Source organism: Falco peregrinus, chromosome 2 (assembly GCF_023634155.1).
Source record: "Falco peregrinus isolate bFalPer1 chromosome 2, bFalPer1.pri, whole genome shotgun sequence".
NCBI classification, from domain to species: Eukaryota; Metazoa; Chordata; class Aves; order Falconiformes; family Falconidae; genus Falco; species Falco peregrinus.
Window position 1 is genome coordinate 59,026,045 of NC_073722.1, and position 22,508 is coordinate 59,048,552.

Consider the following 22,508-nt stretch of genomic DNA (forward strand, 5'->3'; position numbering starts at 1 on the left):
ATGCCAGGCTACCATTTCCCTACACCATGTCATTGTGAGTATGATCATCGTTAATTACTTGCACTTTTTTTTCTTCTTTTTTTTAATAAACAAAACCAGCTGAAACACTTTTTCTCTTGCAAGGGCCTGTTCAATTAAAAACAAATTTCTGTGCCCCTGGTTCCAGGCAAGAATGTTATGGCATGGAGAGAAAAAATGTGTCTGTTGATTTAAGAACAATGGAAAGAAGCAACACAAAAGTCCTCAAGCCAACTCTCATTTGTCATGCTAGACCAGTGCTGATAGGGCAGTAAGAGAATTTTGTCATTACCCGCTTAACGGTTCGGAGGATGATTACAAGAAGCAACCAGAAGAACATGGCAATCACTGCAGTGCCAACGAGGATAATGAGCTCCAGATTTGTTTTCTCTTCAGCGCCTGGGAAGAAATAAATGAATATATGAGTGATAGTTGGAAGCGTATTTGTTTTGTTCATTCATTAAAGTAGAGAATGGAGGTCCTTGTTCTGAAGGTTCGTTTTAAAAGTGTAACATGGAGCAAGGAAATGAAAGCAAAACAAAACAAAAAGCTTGGGGCTTTATGTTGGAATATTGCACTTAGTTTCGTGCTGTTTTACACACCACACAATTTCTTAGCATCAGCTTTGTTCCAAGGACAATGTCTGGACCTTTGGGAAATATAAAAAAGTAAAATCTCACATTTGAAAAACAAATCACTGTTTTGGAATATCCAAAATGAATGACTCTTTCTCCAGAAACCACAAAAATTCCATCATATAGTAAATAAAGTGCTATGAGAACAACGCAGAGAACAATCTCTGTCTTGTCTCTTTACACGCTTCAGCTGGGGCACGAAAAAACATGGTTCTACAAGAACATGTGAAAATAAGGTCTTATTTACAACATCTCTTTTCCAGTAAAATCGCCTCCAGCAGATATAGCCAATACATCTATTAATGTCCAGGAGCAGCTCTCTTCTTCAGCTCCTGTTGGCCAGATCATGCTCCTGTATTTCATCCTCTGCACCATACAGATTTTCCTACACAGTAACACACTCCATTACATGACCCCAAAGAGCTGCACTATGAATTTCTTGGAGTGAAATAATATGTCCTACACAGATGTCCAACTTTAGAGACATGCCCCAACCACATTTACCACATCAGCTGAAATCTACACTGATGTCAGCTGCAGATAATTTCCACCCCATGTAAAAATACTGCTCAACCTCTTCATATCCTAATGGGACCTGTAAGAATAACAGGATACTGCTTTAATTACCTTAACGGAACAGATCAGACCATCACCCTGACTTGTGAGACGGAGGTTCCTGAAGGAGTCAGTGACTAAATTTTGCAAATGTACTAATATCAAGGGCAGGGAGCTTTTAGTTTGAGGCTTCTCATTGAAATTCTTGGTGGAAAGTCCATCATGGTTCCAGCTACTCAGACTTCAGACTAATTCTTGCTAGAATTTATTGTTCATCACTGCAAACTGAATTATTGTGTGCCACAATAGGACTTGAACAAGTGAGAGATGGGTCTCACAAATGATACTTCCAGAGCTTGGTGAACCAGAGTCCCCTAACCCAAAACTACTACCTGTTCCTATCACTGAAATGGGACGGCAATCATAACAGACTGCACAAAGTCTTCACTCTGCTTTTCTTAGATGCTGTGACAGCAATGACATAGTTTCAAAAGTTACAACTGTTAATAAACATAGTAGAGATGTCCCAGGATATCTGCAGGTTTAGACAGGCTCTGTTTATTTGTAACCACAAATAAGGTAGATTCAGCTTTCGTTGAAAAGCACTAAACAGCATTGTGGAGAAGAGTGTCAGCCTCAACAGCTGGGATTATGATGGCTATCACAGCACACAATTTGAGCTTGATAGGAATGGTCAGGACTTTTCACAAATCTTATGGTGTATTTTCAGATCTCTGATCACCATAGTCAGTAGATTTTCCTTTTAGTGATTATAAAGATTTCAGGCACAATCTGGAAAGAAGCTGACACTAACCTTCTACTGAAAAAAAAGCCACTGCTTTTCTGCATCCAATGACATTGCAGGCAAGGCAGGTGTATAGCCCTCCATCCTCTTTCCTCACTCGACGTATGGTTAGTGTTTTGTTTCCATCTTTCAAAACAATACCTGGAAAAATCATGATTCTTAGTTCCACTATTTTTATGCCACTATGTGTTAAAAATTAAACCTTTCATGGTGAAAATCAGCAGTGAGTCCCATGAAAGAAAGCCCTTAAGTGACAGAAAATTCATGGCAAAGTAGCAGTCCTCACCTGAATCTTCAACGAGGGTTTCGTTATTTTTGAACCACATGATGTTTGGGGGAGGAATGCCATTCGCTGTGCATGACACTTCTATGGTTTCACCAATGTTTGTTGTTTGATTTTCCAGATTTCCTACAAGTGTGGGTGCCATGGGCTCTGGTGGTTTGAAAATATAGCAAAATTACTGACCGTTAAAGAAAACATGCATTTTTGCAGTAATAGCAGCTGATGGCCCAGTAGCGAAGCCTCAAATCCTTTTACAACACCAACAGCCACAGCATTCATGCTAAGATCATAGTTAAACTCCCACGACGTGAAAAAATTATAATAGCCAAGAAAATGTTAACAGTATCGATGTAACCTGTTTTAGATGGTTCATTTTGTAACTGCTTAGGCTGCTGGGGGAAGAGGGAATAGAGGAGAAATTGCTTCCCTCACATTTCTATTTCCAGGGTTATTACGAGAAGTCTGATATGGCTGGTCCATCAAACATCCATTCAGGACAGGGTAGATATTTTCCTGAATCTGCCTATCAGTCTAGACATCTAAGTCTCAAAGCAGTCATCATTATTTGTGTGAAAAGCTGACTGATTATCAGCTTGCATTGCTTGCACCTGAATACCAGCACCACTTGATGACTTTTAAATTACAGACACTACTTCAAACTCTAGAGTCAGTGACACAAAGCAGTAACATTAATGCTATGAGTACACACATGCATATACAGCTACAAGGAAAAATATGTTTTGAAAAGTAAAATTGAGAAGTTATTGTGCTAAACATGCCATTATTTGTGCAAAAGCCAAACTCATCTCCTTGCATAGCACAGTGGCTTGGTCAGTGTTTCCTCACTGTTACTGATGAAATGGTAAGTCCTTGCTACCAGGACAAGCCCCAGACCTGCATGTTACAACAAATGGTCTAAATCTATTTAACGACCTGACTGCACCATTAACCCAACACATGCAAGGCCTGAAGATACCAAAACCTGACACTACTGCAGTTACTGTCATAAGCAACCACCCATTTTGGATCACAGTAAGAGATCTGTACCTTGAACAGTGAGATGCTTCACCAGGCAGTGCTGTGTTTTAGCCTTCTTGTCCTGGGCAATGCAAACATAGTCCCCTCCATCCTGGAGGGAGATGTTACGGAGGATGAGCTCTAAGGTGATATTTTCACCATTGATATTTGAAACTGTCGCATTCAGCTTCTGGAGAGCATTGAGGTTCTTGCAAACAGGCATGGGCAGCCCTCCAAAGGGAGTCTGTGAAGCATGAGTGCTGAGTTTGTACCATGATAGCTTCTCAAAGGTGAATTTGTCTGCTGTGCACTGCAAGGACATGTTATCCTTCTCTGTGAGTTGATTCCGAGGCTGGAGATTAATTTCAAGACCCCCTGTGATTTAAAAAAATAATAAAAAAAAATCCTATTAGGTTGCATATTTTATTGCCAACATTAACTTGAAAAAGCCATTTTACAAATATAGCCTTATCCTCATCCAGCTGCAAATAAGGAAACAAAACACTGAAAAAAAATCAATCAATCAATCTAAAAAGTACAATCTCATTAAAAGCAATACATTTAAAATGGACCAAAGGAATGCCTACGTGGACACAGGTCCTCTTCCTGTAGAAACTTACAGCAACCTAAGATGATTCTTAGCATTATCTTATAGTTAGTTCATTTTTAGATTTCAGTTAAAATAGTATTTCAGCATGTGAATATGGGGACTGATTTTTAAGAAGACAGAAGTTCTTTCCCACTAGTTTCCCAGCTTCTGTGGTACATCTTTACTCATTTTGTGACACCACCATAATCTTTCTGTAGCTCTTTCAAATCACTGTGAAAGCCCAACAGTAATCACTCTCAGGGACAACAGTGCCCATTCTGCATCACTTTCTTGGGACCACCACTGCACCGAGCCAGCAGAACTAATCACTTGGCTGAAGTTAGGTGGTGTCTTTAGAGGCTGACTTCCAAAAAGCTTAGGTAAACTTAAAATTCTAAAGGATTAAAGGATTTTATAAAGGACAGCAATTAGACAGTGGCATTGGTGTGCCTATCATTAGTGAAACAGATGAAATAACATTAACATGGCTGCCCTCAGCAGGGTGTACTTACTGGTCACATGAAAGGAGATAACTCTCTCGCTTGACCCAGCTCTGTTCATAGCCATACATCTATACAAAGCAGATACATTCGCTGCTTGAATCACAAGGGTGCTCACAGTCTGCAAAAGAACAATCAAGCAATTTCATACCACGTCAAGTGCTGAAGTATGTATGTGAGCCTAACCATAGGCTCTGCAGGTATCTGCACAACCAAAACTCCCTCCAAAGCACAAATCCATGGCACCGCAGGGGCACAGTCCCCTCCTGACATTCACATTTTTGTCCTTAACTCTAACAATCAGGCAAAAGAAAACAAGAGAAAGGAGCCTGCCAGAAGGCAGACTTTGATATATGTGTTAATAAATACAGCACCCACAACTTCTTCTGCTCTTTGGTCTCTCCAGCTTCTTCCTATTACAGTTAATCAGCAAGATTAACTCACCTAAATTCAGACCACTGAAGTCTAAGTTATGCTGCTCAACAGAGATTTACTTTGGGTCAGTGTCTTGAAAGTGTGTACCACTGCCTATTGGCTTCAGTAGGAGCACAACTAGATGAGCGTATATCACCAAGTTTAATGATAGGTGAAAGGAGTCTCATCTCTATTGATAAATTTACAGATACGTGGACTGCTGAACAGGGCTAATCAACCCCAACCAACAGAAAAGAAAACCTGCTCACCTTTGTTTTCCCAGCAATGGTAACAACTCGGTGCTTAATTTCAACCTGATTCCCACCCTTTCTCTCCGAGATGGCTTTCCATTTCCTGCATGCATACGGATTGGCTCCTGAGCGAACTTTCCTGAGATATATGTAAAGACACATGCATTAGATAAGATGAATATTCGTCCTTCAATACAGTGGGTTTTTTTGTTCTCTTTATAATATGAAGATATTTGTCTATAAATCAGATGCAACACCAGCTACAGCCTGTATCTGGGAGGGAAGAGTTTCTGCAAATATTTCTATTAGATTGCACCCTATACCCTTCTGAGACCTTTGTGCACTGTAAAATAAGAAACCCCAGGCCTAAAGGTGAATTTCCTAATTAATCTGCCTGTGTCAGCTCAATCAGGATGCTTGGAGGGAAGCAGCTATTCTGGGAACAAACCTCCATTCATAAATAGATGATTCAAGTTAATTTAGTTCAAAGGAAGACAGAGAGACATAGAAATCACTGAACTCCCTATAAGAACTTCTTGAGGACAGTAGCCATTGCGTAGGAAGCAACCAGGCACCAAAGGAAGAAACTAGTGGAAATCATTTTAAAAACAACAACAGGAAAGAAGAAGGACTTTTTTTTTTTTTTTTACCATGGCTTTTTTTTTTTTAAAGGAAATCTGGGCTTATGGCAGGCCCAGATAAGGGAAGCTGTGTGAATCTCAGTCAGGCACTCTCTCTATCATTCCCCAACATCAATCAGTGCACTTCCTCTGAGATACACTTTCACACAGATAAAGAGCACCATCACACTCAGCACTTGAGCGTAAGAAAAAAACCACCACCAGGATCCATAACTCGCATAAACAACAAATTTTCTTTGTTTGGGATGGGGTTTTGGGCCTGCAGCCCATGGGGAGATCTGAGGGGAGGTCACACAGACAGATGCATTTGGGATTCCATGCAAGTCAAGATGCCCTTCAAGAAAGCAAGACAGCAACATGCAAGTGCTGCCAGCTCCTCGCTGTGGTGGCCCTTGCCTCTGCCAATAATGACTTTGGCACAGCCTTCCTGCAACAATCTGCCTGTTAGTACAACAGTTTTTCTTCATTGGCCATTGGGTTTGCACTCGGTGATGAGCCTGGGCAGGGGATGCACCCAAAAAAACCCTCGATCCAAACATCCCTCAAGAGCTACATAAACTGCAGAAGATGGTGAGGGCTTAGCACTCACTGGGGGTTGAAAGTGCACTCCTCCTCCAGCTGCCAGTGCCAGAGGACAGTGGCGGGTGGCGGGACAGCATAGATGGTGCAGGTGAGCGCCTGCGTCGAACCGTACTTGTAGGAGTCGACAGGGGCCAGCAGCGCGTTCTCGCCAATCTGGGGAGGGACTGGAGGAGAAAGCAGCAGGTTACACCTCCTGCTAACAGCTGCCCAACACACCGCATGCATGCATTACACCCACAGCAACTAATTCACACTGTGCCTCGTGTCCAGGTGCAAGCACTGTCTCCAAGGATATGTTGGAAAGGGGTGAACCTGCCCAACACCTTGAGGATCAGGCCCTCAAGATACAATGCTTAGGATCTCCTATAAAATCTCCCTTCATTACCCCCTGGTTTAAAATGCAGCCTTTAGACTCCCACCACTATGTCCAACCATGCATCCCACTGCACGTAGCCTTGCTGCCCTGTCCAAGACCTGCTGTCTTCAAAGCATGGGGCTAGGCTGTTTCCTGAGGAGCAAAGGGGTGGAGGAAGAGGAGGAAGAAGAGAAAGGGGAAGAGGAGGAGGGTTGCATAGGGCAGGGCAGAAGAGGAGGGACAGCCTGCATGGGGTAGGAAGGATGTGAGAGGTGGGACAGGGCCAGGATGGAGCAGGATGGGGGAGGACTCAGGCAGCACAGCCAAGCAAGGAGAGCAGGAAAAGAGCAGGACACAGAGGCAAAGAAATAATATACAGAAAACAAACAAACAAAAAAACCCCTACACACACAAGGTATCATCACAACAACAACCCCAGGAGCTTGCAGCCTCTCAACCGGCACATCCTGGAGCCAGGAGAGACAGGCCACTTCTGCCCTCTTCTCCTGGCCACCACTCCCACTTAAATCTTCACAGCTCTGGGATTAATTTCATCCTAAGAATGGTAACACATCACATCCACGTGTGAAAGAAAGGCACCCCTTTGAAATGCCACTTACCATTCACAAGCAGCGTAAATGTATGCCTCCTCTGCATCTTGTTAGTAGGGTTTGTAAGGACAACAGTGTAATTTCCAGCATCCTTTTCAGTTGCTTCAGTAATCACTAATGTGTAGCCAAGTTTAACTGTATGATTTGCATTGATGGCCTTTACATTTTTATACCTGAAGAAAATATAGAGCACTTTGAATACTTTAGAGGTTTACCTGAACTAAGAATAGCTCAGTTTTCCAAACCCATTATGTCCCAATTCTTACCATTTCACCTCTGGTGGAGGATATCCTTTAAACTTGACAGGAATTTTGACTGTATCACCTAGTCTTGTCTCAACCAAGTTCTCCATTCTCTCCAGATGTATAAAAGGACTTTCTGGAAAAAAAAAAAAAAAGAAAAAAAAAAAAAGAATTAAACTAAATGTTCTTTCCATGTGGACAAAGGTGGAAGTGCTCTCCATTTGAGTTACCACTTAACAGCAGATGACAAATAGGGCCCAGTGACAGGACACCACTAGTAAAGCACAGTTGGCTCCAAATCAGGCTCTGGAGAGATGGAAACACCATGAAAACCCAGTCCTTTTTCTTGCACAGAGGAATGGACCAGTTGCCCCACTAAGGAGCTCTGGAAAGCAGAAACAATGCTTAGCTCTCTGGATGGTGTGCCAACTGTCAGATCTATATATATTCACACACATATATATACACACACACATATCATAAAACTGACCAGATCTACTCAGTCCAGGAAATAATAGTATGCATGTAATAAAGTTAGATCCGATCCTTTCAGCCTCTTCTGAAGTATGTATTTGAACCGTTGCAGTCACAGAATACTTTGAAATGATTTGCATTACTTGCTATAAGTTATAAACTTGCATTCAGACTAAGACAGCTATTAGCCTTTTGATTTAAGATTTAGGATGGTATAGACTTAATATCTGGTACGCTCACTATAGCACATGATTTTGTTTTGGCTTCTGAAAGGAAACAGAAAGAACTCAGGAGAAAATTGAGTTGTCTTGAATCACTGTGCCACATAATAAAGTCTGAATGTTTGGTGTTTTTTTGTTTTTTTTTAAAAAAAAAACATTAATATTCTGGCCCCTAAAATCAGACCTTGGGAAAACCAGCCTCCTTCGAAATACAAACCCCTTTGTCTGACCCAGTGATTAAAAATGGGCCATTCTCATGCTGGCAATTTTTTTCTAGAAGTAAGCCAGTGGAGCTGCTGGGACTGTGCCCAAGAGGGGCTTGAGAAAAGGCTGTAGGATGTGGCCTCATACTTATCTATGCACTTAGCCATGTTTCCTTTGCATCACTTCTGTACAACAAAAACTCCACTTGATTCATCTATTCATAATATAAAAGCTGAAAGTTTTATTTTCCTAGCTTCATTCATGCTGACCCAGAACCCCACAAAGCCACCAGAATCTAGCCTGAGTTCACCTGGAGTGAGAACAGGCAAGCCTTACAGAAAGTCATCTACACAAAATCGGTTTTACAACACCTCAAGGAGGTCAACACAGAAGAGGACTGCAGGCTTACCTCAGTTTATTTTACTGCCTATTTCCCTATGGGATTCTACAGCTTTCATTAACATACCAGATCCTTTAAAATCTTATCATTAACTAACCTTGTGGTACAAAAATAATCCTATAGTGGGTGCAGGAGAAATACTGCAGCTGCAATTTGGTTAATTTCTGTCATTTGATTCATCACTAAGGTGCCTCCTGCAGCCCAGTAATCAATCCCAAACCTGAGGCAAAAACAAAACTGAAGTGGAAGATGCCATACCATGGATAATGAAGTAACTGCTGTTTTTCATGTTCATACGACCACTGGATGCTGCGCAAGTATATCGACCTTTGTCACTTAAGGACACACTGTCGATGGTAAGAGTGCTTACAAACTTCTTTACTTCTCCTGCAGTGGTTTTTAAATCCCTTATGGTGGCACGTTTTTCCTGTAATAGATAAGAGACAGAGGTGTCTGGGAATTCTATTGTTATTCCTGCTGTAACCTTTTGCACACCCATATATACTAACAATTTCTTTGTGTATTATCACCTGCTTTATCAATATTATAAAGGGGGAAGTGACATTATACCCAAATCAAATTTCACTGTGATGTTGGTGCCTTGAAGTTATTAGGGATTTACCTTGATGGAAGGGTAGTCCCATTTAAAATCAATTCCTACATTCAGCTCTGTCCTTACAGTGCAATTGAGAACAAGTTTTTCTCCCACTGCCAGCTCTACTTGGTCGTGTGGGTTCATTGTCAGGTCATAAATTTGGTATCCTAGAGGAAGGAAAAGACACACAAAACATTGCGGTAAGAAGAGGTTTCTTTACCGGACTCAGCACCAAATTTCCCAAGTGAATTCACTGAATTCCCACCAAATCCCCAGCTACAAAGAAGCCCCTAGATGTCCCAGTGCAGCATGAAGACTGGCATACAAAGGAGGCTGGAGGGAAGAGATGTGCCTGCCCTGAGCAATTCCCACCTGACAGCCGCACCAGAGCGGCGCAGCAGGATGTATGCACTCGATCTGAGCCCCCAGGCGGTGGGAGCAGGCAGGAGACGGGGACCCCACACAGTTCCTCTGCCTTAGACACCTACTTCTTACCCCTGTAGACCTGAAACAGAAGGAGGTATATCCCCCTCCCCAGCAGTAAGTGGGAACTTTCTTAAGAATAACAACCTGGCATTGGCAAAATTATGCAAAGTTTACTTTGTGCAATAAAATATTTTAAATATTCCCAAACAGAATATTCTGAATGCAGAAATTCTGAATCAGAGGACTCATGACTTTGGTAGAGAAGCAAGAGCCTGCTGCACAGATTAAAAGGTGGAGGGCTGCTATGCCTTCCTGCTAAGCAAGGTGAGACTGCCTTGGTGCCACTTGAAGTGGTCACCATGTCCTTAGCCAGAAGAGAAACAGCTGCAGTTTCAGCTCAGGCTTGAGCTTCCACAGAATCATCATGCTATTTCTGGGTTCTGATGAACAACTAACAAAATATACCAGGAAAGCATAAACCCCTGTGAGAGTCAGGACATAGGTCCGAAGGAGACAAGACAACCAAGCTCCTAGTGAGACCTTCAGATACCCCATTCCCTTGGTACGCCCGCAGAGCAATTCCCTTCCTTCTGCTGCTGATGGGTGTCTGCCTCTAAATCCCTTCAACTATGACTTGAATCCTGGCTATGGGAATAAAGTACAGAAGAGAGTGATCTTAGGAAAAAGGCTTGCATTGTCAGGAAAAAAAATAAAAATCCCTGGCATCTATGCAAAACACTAAAGCACTTAACCCAGTGATCAACCAGAAAGAACACAATATGTTGCATTTAATAGAAAAGTAATATATATCACAACATCCATTTTGCATTAGCTATATTGTCAGTATTGAATAACCTAGAGTCCAACCAAATGTAATTGGTTCAGTATGTTGTAGTGAGCGAAATAACATTGCCTTTAGAGAAAAAGAAAAACTTTGGCTTACCTACAACTGCAACTATGTATATCACAGACTGGTAGCTTTCATCATCTATTTTAGCTTCACAGAAGACCATGCCCGCATAGTTGATTAAATGACTGGGTATCGTGAAGCCTTTTTTATTATTCCACGAAATTGATTTACCATCAGGAACAAATATCTTTTCTGGATATTTCTGTTTGAAATGTTGATAAAATACATAGTCAGATTTCAAAAAGTAAACTACTCTGAATTTTCAAGTCCAACATTTTCCATAACTACAGGGTCCCAGTTTTAATGTCCTAACTCAGGCAATCTCCCTTTCACAAGCAATCACTCCACACTTTGAGAGAGCAGGATCATGGACAAGTGCAATTACAGCACTCACCTTGTAATCACAGGCTGTAAAATTCCCAAGAATGGAAAGAAGTTTTTAAGAAATGTACTTATACTTCAAGCAATGTATTTATGTCACAGTGATTTCAACTAACTCTTAAAATAATAATGGGGTTTTTCCTTACCGCATGTAGAGATACATTGAGATTTGATACAGTTCCAAGGCACGGCACTACCACAGTTTTATTCTTAGTGATGTATACAATGCCAAGCTGATCACTAACTGAAGTCACAAATGGAGATCTGTAATCTAGAAGAATATTCAATCAGTAAGTGGATGTTATTTGTCATGTGATTCTGGAGGAAACTTTTCCAATTTTGTTCTTTCCCTGTTTGTTTCTTCTCAAATCAGTTTTATTCTTTTCTATGTGGTAAAGCACTTTAACGATGAGACTAAATAGGGGGTACATATTTTGACAGACACCCCCCAGCTTTACAATATCATTATTCTCAAAACAGTTTTCAGCAGCAGTGCACACTTCGGAGAACAGCTTCCTGCCACCGCAGTCTTTGTGCTGACAAAAATGTGATTTACCCTAGTGTGACTTTCCTTGCATAAGTATTACAGGAAATACCAGTTAAAAGTAGTGACATGCTACATTGGCTCCTCCAATGGCAGCATCCTTTACAAAGTCAGAACAAACAAAAAAAAAGTTCATTATCTTATAGAACAAGCTAACCCAGGTACATCATAACATTTCATTTTTCAAAATCATAGCTATACATTAATAATAATAAGGAAACAGGGTGCACAAGAAAGGAGTATGAAGCCATCAGTGCAAAAAGGCAGATTCCTCAATGAATGCACTTCCTTAAACTGAGCATACACTAGGAGGATTTACAGTGCCTGTGTTGCCAACGCAACTGACAACCTGAGTTTGAAAACTTAGCTCTTACATTCTAAATAGATTTTACCATCACAGTCAGCAAATGTATGACAGTTTATGTTTTTGGGTTGTTGTTTTTGGGTTTTTTTAAATGGTATCAGATAGTACAAATTGTAAAAGGGATTGGATCTGCCCTTTTAATAAATACACAGTCTCTGTAATCCTCCCTCGTATGAAACTCCTGCTGAGGTCAGTAATAGCTCTGCATTCATGAGTACAGGCTCAGAGCACAGCAGAGACACGTATGCTAAGTTCTGGCTGGAGGAGAATGGCAGACCGAGTACGGCATACGGCAGGTCAGTTCAAAATTACAGGTACAAAGGCTTTTCTGTTGATGGCAGCTACCACACTGGCATGTAGTTACTCAATGTGAAAACAAGAAAAATAACAGTTTCGCAGAATCCAGAATTCTAAGATTAATAAAATTTAATGTCAAAAACATTTTGAGATACTTGATATCCCTTTATTCTCTTGAGGCTAGGGGAAGAGCCACCCAAGAGCTGTGTAAGCACTTACCTTGAACGTAGACATAAATGGTTGTAGCTGCCTGGTTGTCCCTGTAAAGGCACCTGTAGTCCCCCGTGTCATTGCCGATGACTCTGAGGAGAGTAAGTGTCTTGCAGTAGGGGCCATTGCTGCAGTCTGTCACAGAGATACGCTTCTCAGCACTGCTCTGGTTGCTTGGCCAGGACCACTCCAGAGGTCTCTGACCGCTGTGAAAGCAAACGTTAAGAGGACCGTGAGCATGTGATGAGCACCAACACTGATGCCAAGGCGGTGAACCTCAACCTGGCTAGTCTCTATGGCTATGGAGAGGAACAGGCTTCATTCAGTCAAATGGGACATCAAGCCACATAGGATAAATTCACGTAAATCAACCTGTTGCTAATACCTATAAGGAAGCTACTTGAGATTTATGTTCTGCTGAATCTAAGTGACACAGAACACAAAAGGGAGCACCAACAGCACAGCTCACCAGCGGGCTCCACAAGGACCCGGCTAACGCTTCCTCCTCCTGGCCCACCGTGCGCTCCCCAGCTCTCCCTTGCTGCAACCCTCTATGGTCATTTCTAAAGTCTGTCAGGGAAAAGCAAGGCAGAGGGTACAAAGGGAGTGGGGAGAACAAGAGTGATCATGGGAGAGAGAACGAATCACCTGCGTTTCTGTACAAAAACTCACTACACAAATTATCCCCATCAAAATCATGCTGGACAGACTTGCCCTTACCTGCAAGTAATATTTAGAGTGTCATTTGCAGTTATTGTGAGGACATCTTTTTGGATGCTAAGAGTTGGCTGATCCAGACAAATAAATAAACCTGTGAAAACACATATAAAACCCCTCATATCAACTCAATAGACAAAGTAAATGCTACTGAACCAGAAAAGCATTATATACAGGAATATGTTGCATGTTTTAAGCAGATGATTTCACATCACCTACTTAGCAGCGACGGGTAAATAATGACTTTTCACACATCCCAGAAAGTTCAAAAACTCTGTCATAACAGGAAGCAAAGGCAGATGGTCAGGAGCTAGCTGCAAAGCACTACAATTCAGCCAGCCAGGGTGGAGTTCCTGTTTTCTTGTGTTGCCAACTTCAAGGTCTAACAAGAGGATGTAGGACATTGAAACAAAGTGAACCTTCATCAGATGATCTCACTCCCTGGGGAAAGGGATTACCAGCTTCTCTTATAATAAATTCAATATACTTCTGTTCTTCAAGACCGCCTATCAATGAATTACGTGAAGAAACTCTTTTACAGTTTGTCACATATTTGAGATCCCAAAAATGTATTTTATCCCATTATTTTTTAAGGTTATCTCTTTCCTTCGAAGCAGTTAGGCAAAAATCTATTGCTATCAGACTTTATTCGCACGAAGGCTTGCATCACGCCCGCCCAAGCCACCCATGCTTATGAGGGCTGCCATCTGGGTGCCCCTGCTTGCTCTGAGGCTCCAGACCAGTTGTGCAAGTTTTGGGAGTACCACAGGGAGAGGTTTTCAGTTCCCCCTGGACGCTCCCATCACCATCAGGAATCCCGCCTCACCGGGACAAGCCAGCAGCCCCAACTGGGACAGCTCGGCCAGCTACAATGGGCAACAAGAAAGCATGGCCCAACTGGGACCTTCCCCCTTTTGCTAATATTTCCCTGGCAATCCCAAGCAGGTACTTCGCTGATGACGGGTTTCCCGGATTTGGCTCCAGGGACAGTTCGCTCTCGGGAGGGGTGGCTGCTGCTGGAGCCAAGCGAGCAGAACAGCATGTCACGGCAGGCAGCCCTGCCCCACAGGCCAGCACCGGCCGGCCAGACGGGAGAGGGCAGGAGGCCGGAGTGGACAGGACAGGAGGGGACAGCAATCCCGCAGCGCGGGGTGCCCCGTCCCACCGGGGCTCCTGCCCCACCCGCCCTACGAGCCCCGACAGCCCCAAGGGAATCCCACCCGCGTCGCTTCCGGCACCCGAGCACCCCCTCGCCCCCACTCCTCGGGGCCCCGTGGGGCTGCCGGAGCCCGACGGCTCCCCGACAGGTCGGACGCCGGGCGCCCGGGGCTCCCCGAAGGCTTACCGGGAGCCAGGCAAAGCAGGAGCGCCAGCAGCTGCGCCGCACCGAGCTCCATCCCGCGGCCGCCGGGCGCTGCGGGGCGCGAAGCGAACCCTCTGCCCGACGGCGCCGTCGGGCCAGCAGCCGAGCCGAGCCGAGCCGAGCCGAGCCGAGCCGAGCCGAGCCGAGCCGAGCCGAGCCGAGCCGAGCCGAGCAGCGCCGCGCCGCGCCGCACCGCACCGCACCGCACCGCAGGGATGCGGGACCCCGGAGAGCAGCACCGCCCCTCTTGTGTCCGGGGGCGGGGCTTGTCACCGATACCCCGCCCCCCTCGCCGAAGCACCGCCCCCCGCCCCGCCCGGGGCCCCGCAGCGCAGCCCGCCGGGGATGCCGTGGCCCGGGGGGGCGGGCCCGGGGGCTCTCCGCCCCGCTCGGCGGCAGGAGGCCCTCGGCTGGAGGGGACGGCGGCGCTGACATTCAGCGTCGCCTGGCGCTTCAGCGTGCGTTTGGGGTTTCTTAAAAGCCCCTCAACAGAAAAGGCCCCAAAAACCAGCCCTGTGGGGCACGTGCCATGAGACGCAGCCATCCTTCTGCTGGGTGTGAAGCGTCCGGCGGCATCGGTGCTGAGTTCACAGCATGGGGGTCCCCCAATGCAGCAGGTACCCACCAGTCTAAGTGGCCACATCACATCCAACAGGATCCAGCAGCTGCCTGTGAGGGTCACCCTTCCCACCCCCCAACAGCCCCATCCTGCTCTCTGCGGGATGCTACCCAGGGGCAGCAACCATTCCCTGCTCACACCAAAGGTTTGGTTTTTTTCCAAAAATGACACACACCTCCAACCGGAACGATACCTTTTAATCAAAAGTGTTAACCAGTTACTGTTGAAAGAGAAGTTTGTGAGGTAGCACTTTGAGAAAAGCAAACACACGCTTTTTAATGCTTTATCCATACACATAACCATAAAGCCTCTGGGGGAAATAAATACATTTGCCTAGACACATACGTAGAAAAATACATAGATAATCAAATAGATGGAAACATGCGGCTATGTACGTAACTATGCATGCATATACATATATGTACTTGTACATGCTACATTTTTCTCTTTCCCTGCAAAACTGCATTCGAGCTTGTCCACAAATGACTAAGTTAATGAAGCAGTGATTTTATTTTGCACGCTATGCAGTTCCAGCTGTTTTACTGTACTGGGGGATGAGTGTAATTTCCTTTGAAATTACACCCCTGTTGCTCACAGAAAGATACAGGGAACAGTAGAAGCCAAATTTCTATACTGATTTTTCCCAGAGATCCAATAAAATCCAGGGAAAGTCAAAGAAGACTCATGTGATTCAAGGGGCAGCAATTCGGCACTGTGCAAATAAAATGTGTTCTTGCTATTCTTATGAGCTTTTAAACCAGAAAATTGGTAGCCCTCATTAATATCCCCACCTCCATCATGCTGCAGGTCAGGTCACTGGTATTTCTAAGTGATTTTGGGAACTCTGGCAGCAATTACTAAACAACTGACCCTTGCTGAGACTAGGCTGCACATAGGGTTAGGAGGCAGTAATAAATACCTAGTGAGAACCAAGAGTACCTGCGGCTGAAGAGCCACTTTTTATAACTTTATTTGTGGTGGTGCTGGTTTTGCTGGGCTTGACTACAACAGAAAAGTTTTGATGAGGGACGGATGCCCTGCAAGAATTGTTTGCCTCCAGAGCAGTTTAGCTAGTGAACAAAGCAAATGCCGTTATAGAGGTAAATTGAAAAATATTCACATGAAATTATTACAGGATCCATAGAACACAGTAAAATCACTAGTAGCTCACTATAGTACTTTCTGCATTCCTGCACGAGTTTCCAAAGATGCAATCTGTAGAAAATATATTGATTTTAGCAAGTGACTTTTCTGAAATGTAGTCGGAAGATGTGCAACTCAAGCTTACTGCAATGCCAACCAGGCTCTGTTTTCATGCACAGTTGGTGCTATTAAGTGAGTGGTTTGGAGGGGTGTGGTTGTTGTCATTGCTGAAAATTATTTTGGTGCCTGAGCTTTATGGGAACAAATACCCACTGTTTGCCCTGAGCATATCTAAGCAAAGATAGACGAATGCTAGCCCTCCCCAGGCCCTGTGGTGTTTGCCATGGCCCCTGCTTCCTTCTCCCCTGCAGTGTCCTGAGGAAAGGAAGAGAAGGAAAGGAGGGGGCTGACCCCACAAACACATATACTTCCTGGCTGGTCAGTGCACACATCAAACCGAGCAGCCGGCAGCAAGAAGCTTGCACATTGTGAATGTTGGGCATCCACAAGGAAGTGCACATTTCAAAAGCACTAAGTGTTTTTATCTCCCTGTGTGATTCCAGTGAGATCTCAGTCTTTACATTGTGTTTCCTAAATGGGACACAATCCTTCAGTACTTTGCCTGGCTGTCAGTCTAATCTTGTTAACTAGAATAATGCTGCAGGAACTGCTGCTTCACTGTATGAATTGCCATCCCTATAGTACCAGGGACATTTGTGATACCAATGAGCAAATCGGAAGATAACTGCTTTACACTTCAGGTACCTGAATGGGGACCTGACCCTGTAAACATTTAAGCACAAGAATAACTACTATGGAGAGTCATCCTAGACGCAGGGCTTTTTATCTGAATCAAATTGCTTATACACCTGGTGTTGGTGGGACTGATCCTCTAGTAAGATCAGGTAAAAACTATAACCAAGAGTCATTGGGAATGGTAGGTGTCTGGGAAAAGTGAGAGCTAGAAGAGATGCAAGGTGACTTTACTGACACAGGATGTATGGTAATATACATGCTTTGCTACACTGATTTGTCTGTTTTGAGCTTTGGTGGAGCTTTCAGTAGTGGATTGGCACTGAAGGATGCCATGAGGAACCTCTGAGAGAAAAATCAACCTAAGCGCAGTAGAAAGAGAGTTGCCTAAAGTCCAAAAGAAAGATTCCTCTAAATACACTGCTACCATGATAGCTATGGACAACAGATGTGTGTTTACAAAACCAAAACTGCAGTGCTTAAAGTGACGGCAGCTTTCTTATCCAGCCGTTTAGGCAGTAGTCTCTGCACAGCCTTTGTGTCATCCTTTAGGCTTGTAGAGTATCTCACATAGCTCAGCCTGTACCAGAGACCATCAGTGCTGAACCATGGGGAGCTACTTGGAGAAGCCAAATATATTCATGTCATTGAGTGAGCACGGGGTGGGATTTCCTCCCTCCCTAGAGACAGTTTCAACCTGGGAAACGTCCTGGGGTCCTGACAACAACGTGCAAAACCTTCTAAAGCTACGCCACCCTCTGTCTCAGCACCCTCACCTGCTTTAAATAACAGGCAATCCTGTCAAGACATTTCAAATCCAGCTTTGTTCAGAAAACTGCCCCTGCCTTGGCCAGACAATACCAGTTAAGAAACAAGGGGCTGGAAGGAGCTCCACCAACGTTCAGCCCTCTTGCTACACTGAGCAGATCTCAGCCCACTGTGGGACCGGACCTGGAGATCTGCAGGAGAGCTGGTAGCTGACAGAGAGGATACAACCAGATCACATGCATCACTGTGTTTCATCAGATCAATTCCCTGCTCTCACAGCATCTCCCAGAGCCCCTCAGAAAGCAGCGACCATCCTGAAATCAGTGTGTTCCCAGCCCATGGGGTTACTCTCCTTCCCTGCAGCCTCTTTCTGCTGCATCCCTGGGGCAGGGGAAACTGTGTCCGTGGATGGTCCCTGGGAACGGTCTGTGCAACGGGAGGAGCACCAAGGCTTGCCTTGGCCAAACAGGGCCAGCAAGCTTTTGTTTATCCATCTGCTTCTCTGGTCGCCAACAGCTCATTAAAAACAAGACACAAAGAAGCAGCAGAGGAACTGGACAACCCCCCTCCGCTCTCCTCCCCGACCTGTCACGACTCCCCCGTGCTCACCAGCTCTGTCAGCGCCTCCCGGGCTGGAGAAGCCAGGCCAAAGGAGCAGCCAGGCTGCCTTTTGTTTGCTTAATTATTCAAATAACAACCTGGAGGGAGATAAGGGCTGGCACTGGGAGCCATGATTATGTGCTGCTTTGCTCGTGTAGCTCAGTAAGTTTGCAAGTGGTCAACCTCCCATACAGAATAGAATACATCTGGGATGCTGCAGCCAGCAGCTGAACCAGCTCAGGTCACACCTCTGTGCCACAGCTGGGGCTGTAAGCACCTCAGCATCTAATGCAAAGGTGGAAGCTACCTTCAGCTCTGTCTACATTGCAGGTTGCACTGTTGCAACAGCCTGCACCCTTGCAACAACCACTGGAGCCAGGCAGTATGGCCTTAGTGTGGCTTTCATCAGGCATGCTTCACTAGTATGCCCATAAACCTTCCTAAGGCAGATGTGGAAGCACATTCAAGATGCTGCTACAAGAAGAAAATGAGAAGGCATTCATTTAACAATGAAAGCCATCACTTTTCATATAAACCACATGTAAAATCGGAAATACATTTAGCATGACATGTACTCCATGTGTAGACCCCAGAAAATGTGTTGGTTTGCAAGTGACATTGCAAAGCAGAAAATCTATCCCTCCAGCTAGAAATGAAATTAACAACTGCCCCAGGTGAGAACAGGCATGGAAGCAATCATGAGAAACCATAAAATCATTCATTTTCAGACAGAATTGCCTAAAGGTAGAGATGTGAATAACCCTCTTTTCAGAGTATGCCAAAAATGTTAAGACCTTTGCTGGAATCTGTGGACATGTCACTTGTATTTGGCTATGTCCAGTTATAAACAGGAGGTGTGAGTTCGGCATGTGTGGACATCTCCAGAGCACCTTTATTCTAACTTGGCTGGATGCTGATGGTAAAACTGGAGGAGCAGGTTCATTGCTGTCAAGGCCCAGACTAGTTAACTTGCCTAGGATACGTCTCTCCACTCCAAGGCACTTATTTATGGTTGGAGGCATGTGGAATTTTAGGGACACACCTCTGAAAAATACAGTTTCTTTCACTGTTTATTTGCTTGCCCCCATCATGTCCAAAAACCCTGTATAACTGTTTATGCCAAGATAGGGTCCTGTGTACCCTCCATTCAGGGAGCTATTGATTTTTTCCCCACCAGGCTGGTGTTCACCACTAAACCCTCTGTGGGGCAAGGGCATTGTGGGGAAGAGACAATTGCCTTTACTTGTTTATGTGGTTGAAGTCCCTGGAAATTTCTCTCCCGCTTGCAGCAGGAAGGCAGGAAGCACCTCTGAAGCATCACTTTCTGAGCAGGAAGCAGAGGGTAATTCAGTGTCTGGGCCCCTGGACGTGTGGTCTGTCAAGCTGATGGATGGGCAACTGCTGACAAGGACAAGCTACGGATTCTTACACAGAAGTGGCATGCAATATTATTTTTTTCTCCTTTTTTTTTTCTTCCTTTTTTTTCCTTTTTTTTTTTGATGTCTTTTTCCCTTTTTTTTGGAGGGGGCTTGAAGTTGATAGTCTGTGAAAAAAGTCTCAAAGACTAGTCGACAAAACTTCTGGATAAAGGACAATATCTTTTTTTTTTAATAGTTCACCAGTGCCATGTGCTCTCACTGCATCCTCTCTGGTGAAAAGATTTGCATCTCAAAAGGGTACCCTCACCTCCATGCTGCAGGAATGGAAAGCAGCATCCATAGTTGCTTCATCCATGTGGCTGCGTTTTTATGCCAATTCCTTTAATATTCACTGAAGGAGAAGGAGAACAAGGGAGCAAATGTCACACTATTCACAAAGAGGGTCCTGGAGGAGAGACCTGCATTCTGGCCCTCATGCCTACGAATGTTGAAGGATTTTTATTGATGTGGAACAGCTCCAGCAGCAAACCTGAAGTGCCCGTCCGCTATAGTGTGGTACCTAAGGCTTTCTGCTGACTTGAAGCCACACCTTCCACCAGTGAATTTCCACAGTGGTGGAAGTCTAACTGCTTGGGAAACAGTCTGCCAAAAATACATGTTACTGGTTTGTTATGAAATAAAGAAAAATAATGAATGTATCTGACAGGGAACTAGCCTATCCAACGTATTCTTACAGCCAGACATTGCGTTAGGAGTAGAAGCGATGCACCCCAGCTCCCAGGGTGTTTGTGTCCCCATATCACATAAGGAACAATCTCTAGCTGAAGGGTTTTGGGATGTTTGTAGCACCTTTCATCCATGGAGGTGCCTTCGTGTCTGCAGAGGATTTTATCATGTCGCAGCCTTTCACTGGTGAGGGCTCTAATGAGATGCGTCTCCTACATCCTACCACTTCTTAAATGAAATATATATGGACTTAATATCTTAGAGATATTTGACCACTGTCATGTTTGCTTGAAAGTGGCAGAAGGGTTAAAAAATTATGAGCCAAGTAGATAGAAAAAATAAACGGACAGACATAAAACATGATTAGGTAAGTCCCATTTCCCTAGGAAACCAGCTTAAAATTTACAGGTAACCCCAACTGGAAAAAACCACCAGCACTTCACAGGACAGGATTAGAAGCTGAATCCGGAGGCAACTCAAAGGAGAGCAAAGTGCTGTCAGGGATTGTGAAAACCCAGCCTACAAGGGAAAGCTGAGAGATTTGAGACTGTTCAATCTAGAAGAAGCAGAGATCAGACAGATGAGTGTGATAACAGCTTTCCAGTGGGGAAGGGCTGGAGGTCCCTGATCAATTATCCTCATAGCCACCAAGGGTAGGAGGAAATAATCAGTCTAATTTTCTGGACAGGAGATTTATCTCAGATAATGTGGAACATTTTCTGACTTTCAGGGCAGTTAAGCACTGAATGAGGTTGTCTGGGGAGTCTGGGACTGGCATCAATTGAGGTGTTTAAGATCAGGTCTGACAGATCTGTCAGGCATGAAATTTAATTCTGGTTTACAATAGAAGTAGGTATTAGATAGTCTTCTCAGGTTCATTCGTGTCCTGTGTATTCATGATTGATAGCAATACAATTTGTGGTTTCCTGTTCTTTCATAAAACATCCCCAAAATGAAGCACTTCTTTCTTGGGTCAAGTGCAACATTTCATGCAGCCTACAACAATATTTCAGTATTTCTTTTCAGTTGGGAAAACTAACATGATCAGTCTGAGCTGATGCCTCTTCTGCTTCTTTTTTCTGGAAGGTATCTTGGGGTGAGTGGATTTGTTGTCATTTTTTTGTGTTCAGCAACAAAACTAAAAAACCCCCACCCAACCTCCAAACCATTATTCACACAGCCATAGTTCCAGCTGGGAACTCCTGGGAGAGACCTCAGGGCACAGGTTGATGGGCACTTCTGAAACGTGTCAACAGTTGCCAAAGTACAAGCAGCACTTTATAGTGGTGGCTCGAAACGATGTTCAACATCTTTCTGAAATCAGTGCCCATGGCAGTTTACAGTGCATGTGTCAATAGCGCATGACCTCTTTCTCAACTAACACTTGCCAGTCCATTTAAACAGCATTTAGGGAAATATCCAGACTGGTTCCTTCCAGGTAATTAATTTTCTTTGTAAATATTTTCATAGCTGGAATAACTGGATGGTAACTGAATAGTTTTATAGGACTTAATGTAGGCTCCCCACGATGTAGGTGTGTAAGAACATAAAGAACCATGAGATCCAGCAAAGGGCACAGCAAGGGCTGCTACAGACACAGGAGATATCTCCATCACTCTACCATTCTTCTCAAGACTTTCTGGGAGCACACCTGGCTCACACAGTCCCTCTGAAGAACTACCTTTATCACAGCAGTGAGGAAGCCTTGTTTCCAGTACTTTATGGTCAAAATTTATTTGCACAGCAGATATCTTAAATGTAATTAACCGCTTTAAAATTGTAATACACAAGTTGATTTTTAACACCCATGTCCCAAAAGCCTTTTTCTTACAAAGTTGTTGTGGTTTAACCCCAGCCAGCATCCAAGCATCATGCAGCCACTTGCTCACTTCCCCCCACCTGCAGGGGTGGGGAGG

General features: G+C 44.2%; 1 protein-coding gene across 2 annotated transcripts in view; it reads right to left on the bottom strand.

The window, feature by feature from the left end:
* The window catches only part of KDR (kinase insert domain receptor), a 32,086-nt gene extending 17,300 nt beyond the window's left edge, over window positions 1-14,786 (bottom strand). For both annotated transcript variants that reach the window (XM_027779300.2, XM_027779299.2), the window contains exons 1-16: window positions 14,587-14,786; window positions 13,245-13,335; window positions 12,534-12,730; window positions 11,256-11,380; window positions 10,762-10,930; window positions 9,420-9,559; window positions 9,056-9,224; window positions 7,523-7,634; window positions 7,266-7,429; window positions 6,298-6,454; window positions 5,086-5,206; window positions 4,415-4,523; window positions 3,344-3,688; window positions 2,300-2,446; window positions 2,023-2,154; window positions 311-417 (exon numbers count right to left, since the gene is read on the bottom strand). In XM_027779300.2, the coding sequence (XP_027635101.1) occupies window positions 311-417; window positions 2,023-2,154; window positions 2,300-2,446; window positions 3,344-3,688; window positions 4,415-4,523; window positions 5,086-5,206; window positions 6,298-6,454; window positions 7,266-7,429; window positions 7,523-7,634; window positions 9,056-9,224; window positions 9,420-9,559; window positions 10,762-10,930; window positions 11,256-11,380; window positions 12,534-12,730; window positions 13,245-13,335; window positions 14,587-14,638 (2,337 nt within the window). In that variant the 5' untranslated portion in view covers window positions 14,639-14,786. The remainder of the gene's footprint in view (window positions 1-310; window positions 418-2,022; window positions 2,155-2,299; window positions 2,447-3,343; window positions 3,689-4,414; window positions 4,524-5,085; window positions 5,207-6,297; window positions 6,455-7,265; window positions 7,430-7,522; window positions 7,635-9,055; window positions 9,225-9,419; window positions 9,560-10,761; window positions 10,931-11,255; window positions 11,381-12,533; window positions 12,731-13,244; window positions 13,336-14,586) is intronic.
* Window positions 14,787-22,508: the final 7,722 nt, after the last annotated feature.